Below are 5,459 nucleotides of genomic sequence, written 5' to 3'. Positions count from 1 at the left end.
TTTTGATCCAACCGATACTGATAGTTCCTTTCTATCTTTTAAAATCATGTGGTCGATATCATTCCGATACCATACCCTAAAACCATCCTTCCCATACGCTATAGCGATGGATCCGTACGCCCTCATACTGTACCATTTTTTGTTAAGAAATTTGTAGGATTACATGACTTGCATGTGCAATCCATGCGCCTTCTCATTAATAAGGATTGTAAATAAATGCAAGATGTCTAGGATCCTATAAAAAAGTAGACGCCTAGGATCTTGAGTTCCAATTTCCCTGATCCACCACATACTCCTAGGTGGAAGATTTTTTTTTTTTAAATGGAATCCAAACTTCATGGTTAATTATTTGGATTTTACTCCACTTTCTCTACCTTTTATAAAGCTTTAATTATTTACCAAAAAAAAAAAAGAAAAGGGCTTGAACTTATCACTCCACGTAAGACACAGGTCGCAATTCCAGCGAAACGTCTTCATTTCTTTTCTCGTTATGGGTCACTTGAGTACTTCACTCGCTAGTCAAAAAAAGCCAAAACCTTTGTAACAAGATAAGGGTATTTTCGCCCAGATGTTCTTAATGATCCTGACAGATAAGAGTCGCGCTTTTGTTGTCACTAGTATCTCACCATATTAAGCATCCTCAAACCATGTAGAGCTCTTTAATTTTCTCTTCTAGGCTTTGCATTTCCGGGAGGGAGGGAGAGAGATAGAGAGAAAGTCCAAGATGGTCCTGAAGCATCTCCTTCGATCCAATCTCACGTCCCAGGTATCAATCCTTGAAAAACCACAGATCCCTCGTACATATTATTTACTTTTCATTTCATTTTTGTTCCATTGTTATCAAGTTTGAAACTCTGTTTTATGCTTCATTTCCGTTTTAATTTTTTGAGTATTAATCTCCGACCCTTTTCTGTTAGATCATGCTGCTTTCTTTTTAGTATTATTTTTTCGATAGTTTTGATTGGTGGTTGTTCTGGATTGTGTGTTTTCATCATGGTTGGTTGAAATTTATTGAATTTTTTTTCATTCTATCACGCTCAGATCATACCTTTTTTTTTTTTTTTTTTTTTTTCTTAATCTTGGTATTTTGGAAACTGCTCAGATTAAAATTCTGATCAAGTGTTATTCTTGATATTCCGAATTTTGGTAATTCCGAGAAATATTGATGGCCAATTCACATGTGCTCTTCAATACGATCGCTCTATTGGCTCATTGGCTCTGTGTGATTGAGACTGTTTTGCTGAGGCAATTAAACCAGTTTGGCAGTACAAATTTATAGATCATACTAAGCCATTACTTAGCGTTCTGTTAAATTGGTGACGGGAGACCATCTGGTGGGTCTTTTTTTGGTGACTACTGCTTCTTCTCGTGTTGATCGTAAGAGCACATGAGTAGTGATTGTAGTTTGTATCATATATTCCATGGGTTGCTCCGATAACCATGTATTTAATATATTTTCTTTCTTCCCTATTTGATTCTTGATTTTATTTTTCATCTTATATCATTATTAATATATCCATTTTGTCTTACAGATTCTAAATTCTTAAGCAAATTTCCTTTCTTTTTCTTTATTGTTTTCTTCCCAAGCACAAATTTTTAGAATAATTTAAATTTTAATTCAATCCTGGGAAATTCTTTCTGATTCTGGTATTTCACTATTATCAGTCACACTGAAAATACATACACTGTGCCTTTGATATGTTTTTGTTACCTTGGCACACGGTATCACTAGTTTCCAGTGCAGAAATCATTGAGACAATTATTTCAAAGTATGTCCAGAGATCAATATATATGTGTGTGTATATATATATATATATATATACTAGAACTGTAGGATTGGTATGCCATGACTTCTAAAAAAGAGAAGAAAACTGAAACGTTTAGTATTTATCTTTTCCTCAAGTAGTGGAATACTACCCTCATGTAAGTTATTTTCTGATATCATGCATCCCTGTTGTTGTTTATTTCTTTATTCCTTCCCCTCTCCTCCACCCCCCCTTTCCTTTGGCAGGCTGGTGAATTTGTAAGACATGTTGCTGCTTCTGGAAGGTTGCAGGGGCAGATCCCTGTACTTGCCCGATTGTACAGTGCCGAAGCATCTCTGCAGAAAGAAGATCCAGCAGCTGAGTTCAAGGACCGAAAGGAGTATGCTTCTTCCTGCATGATTGCTATCACTAGTTGTTGATGCTCTAACTAATTTTGTCATAATTTGTTTTAGCATTTTTATTTATTTGCACATCCATGTACATAGACATGCATGACACTGGATTTTTTCTTTGACTTGCTACTCAAGTGTAAGCACTCACATAAATAGCTTAGACACATGTAGAGTGATTTGTGTTGTTTCTTGTTTGCTATAATGCTTTCACTGTCTCAGGTTTAAGGGACATGATATGTTGGCACCATTCACTGCTGGGTGGCAGAGCAGCGATTTAAATCCTCTGGTTATTGAAAAGTCTGAGGTACTAACATTCTCTGTGACATGTTCTTCAAATTAACCTAGCCTCGTCACACATAAGGAGCAAATACCTGTATTTGGTGAACATGTAGGAATGCCTATATGGCTTTCCCCTTTTCTCCAAGAATTGGTTCTCGTAGGAATGGACGTAGAAAAAAAAAAGAAGTTTTTTCAGATACATTCTATATGTTGCTATTCTCTTGTTGACCCTATATCTACAATAGAACTGGATTGAGGTTGATAATCTTATTTCATTTTTTTAACAGCATCATCTTCTTCTATTAGATAGCTGTTTTGTTCCTTGACTACATTGGCTCACTTTTTGATCAATGGCTGCAGGGTTCATATGTGTATGATGTCAATGGGAAGAAGTTTCTTGATTCCCTGGCTGGTCTATGGTGCACAGCTTTAGGTATTTGCAAAATTCAATAAAATTTCAAGCACCAATCTGTATATGCATGTCTTTCTCTTATTTTTATTTATTGTCACTATAAAGTATTTTATAAATTATATCTATGTCACAATAAAGTATTTTATAAATTATATCTATTTTAACATTATTATATCTATTTTAACATTCTTCTTATAAATGGATCCTCACCTTCCACTATGAAAAATGTTAGAGCCCTTCCAGTTTCAGAACAGTTGCTCTGTGATGAAAATCAAGATGTTTGAACATCCTCTATAAATGGTTGAAAAAGCAGTTTGCACAATGTACCATGGTCTAGCCCGGATTTTCACAGTTGGGTCAATATGTTTGAACTGACCTTTCTATATATATATATATATATATATATATATATACAACCTACAGGATCCAATGGTGAACAACTGGGTTTCACCCTTATCTTGGGCATAGCTTAGCATTTCATCCCAACCAGTGAGACAGTACACTGAATTAGCTATATTGGATTTGCATTTTTTATATTATTAATTGGACTGTAGAAGAAACAAATAAGTCTGTAACTATGTCAATTGCGGCCCATGTAACTTTTGCTCCCATTTTCTTAAGAATTTTTTCCCATAGAGGTACAATTCATAGAGTGGGTTAAAAAGATGCTATTCTATGTACATCATGGCTGAATGATTGCTTAAAATCCTTTCATCTATGTACTGCTTTTGAATTTTGCAGGTGGAAATGAACCCAGACTTGTTGCAGCTGCAACTGCACAATTAAACACCTTGCCATTTTATCACTCCTTCTGGAATCGTACCACAAAACCCTCCTTGGTACTTATGACTTACCTTTGGCTTATGTCTCTTTCTTATAAATGCTACGTTGGCATCTCTGTATTTTTTGATTTATTGATGCTTTTCTGCCATACCTGGGTCCTTAAACGGACAATTCCATTATTTTTCTGAATTTTTTTTTGTGAGCACAATCTAGGAAAGCACTAGAATGGTTTTCCTTTCTACTATTTTCCACTAAGTTCTGTTTTTTTCTTAATTTGTATTCATGAGTTACCTCTGTCTTATGTCTTCCTATTATGAATCTCAGATGTGCATCTTAGAATTGTTGGATCAGTAGTGCTTTTTTGCTATACATTTGTTCATGAACAAACAAATTCATTTTTTTCCCAAAAAACAATTTGTGAGCAGTATCTATGAAAGCACTCCAACTGCTACTGTCTTTTCAAATCGTCCTTTCTCTTTCCACTAACTTCTGTTTCACTTAATAATTTTACGGTTTTACAGCTGCACTGTTTACTGCTTTGTTGGTGTTTCTTTGCATCAAATATTATGTACTTTTCCATTCTCTTTAACTGATACTACATTCTTTCAAATGCGTTATTTGTTACTGGATATATAGTTGAGGAGGTTTCCTAGTGAATGTGAATTATTTCTTGAGCTTTTTTTTTTTTTTGGTTTCCCTCTCTTATCTTGGTCAGGAACTCGCAAAGGAGCTTCTTGAGCTCTTTACGGCAAACAAAATGGGGAAGGCCTTTTTCACAAATAGTGGATCAGAAGCTAATGATTCTCAGGTTGCTTTTCATAAATATGCATCATTTTTCCCTCTAATTTTATATTGCGTTGCATTTTATCATCATTTCATGTAAGTGTGTAAAACTATCATATGAAATTTTTTTCTAGAATTGAATTATAAGGAGAAACTAATGTTGGAGGATGAATAGGGGGCTGAAGAAGCTTAAGCTTCAATAGGCTTCACATCAATATGTTGTTGGAGGAAGCATGTTCCATCTAGTTGTGCGAGGCATTTTCATTTTTTACTAATTCTCATCATATAGAAATTATATACAGCCAAGACATTAGAAACAAGTTAAAGGGAACATGATTAAAAATAAGTATCAATTTCAGCAAAGATAATGAAATAAGTGGGCATGTTTTGAAAGTCATTATCTTTGATTCGACTTCTAGTTTATGATTTCCTTTGGGTATTTTTCTATTTACTTGTAGGTGAAGTTGGTTTGGTACTATAACAATGCACTGGGAAGGCCAAATAAGAAGAAGTTTATTGCACGGCAAAAATCGTATGTTCTTCACCAGTTAACTGGAAGTCATTGTCTATTTCTTATTTTTTTAGGGTATAATATTGTTATCTTCTGCGTTTTTTGACAGATACCATGGGTCAACTTTGATATCAGCTAGCCTTTCTGGGTATGTATGTCTGGAAGCAATATTCCTGGCATAATTTTAGAAGTTCATCATAATATTGGAGCTTTTTTGCTGGCAATAGTGGTCTATGATATTTTAAGCCTTACGTTTTTTTTTTTTTTTTTTTTTGGAGTTATTGTGGGAATATGTTAATGCACTTCTGAGAAAAATCTTTTACAGCCTTCCAGCTCTTCATCAAAAATTTGATCTGCCTGCACCATTTGTGTTGCATACTGACTGCCCGCATTATTGGCGGTTTCATTTGCCAGGTTTTTATCTTACTCTTGTTAGCATTGATTCCTCATCTTGTTCCTTTTGTTACTGAGAGACATGTTCATATGTATGCCAGGTGAGACAGAGGAGGAGTTTTCTACCCGATTAGCAAATA

At 34.7% G+C, this 5,459-nt stretch overlaps 1 protein-coding gene across 1 annotated transcript; it reads left to right on the top strand.

Annotated features, from left to right (window-relative positions):
* Positions 1 to 558: 558 nt before the first annotated feature.
* On the top strand, positions 559 to 5,459 carry LOC122093543 (gamma aminobutyrate transaminase 3, chloroplastic; the record flags this gene model as incomplete). The annotated part of the gene is given in 10 exon segments (XM_042663894.1): positions 559 to 766; positions 2,012 to 2,145; positions 2,378 to 2,462; positions 2,798 to 2,870; positions 3,591 to 3,688; positions 4,348 to 4,440; positions 4,874 to 4,947; positions 5,036 to 5,074; positions 5,252 to 5,340; positions 5,421 to 5,459. Coding segments are annotated over 10 exon segments (766 nt in total), but the record flags the coding sequence as incomplete, so codon positions are not given.

Source organism: Macadamia integrifolia, chromosome 11 (genome assembly GCF_013358625.1).
Source record: "Macadamia integrifolia cultivar HAES 741 chromosome 11, SCU_Mint_v3, whole genome shotgun sequence".
NCBI lineage: Eukaryota > Viridiplantae > Streptophyta > Magnoliopsida > Proteales > Proteaceae > Macadamia > Macadamia integrifolia.
The sequence above is the reverse complement of the archived record's forward strand: the minus strand, read 5'-3'. Positions and strand labels throughout refer to the sequence as shown.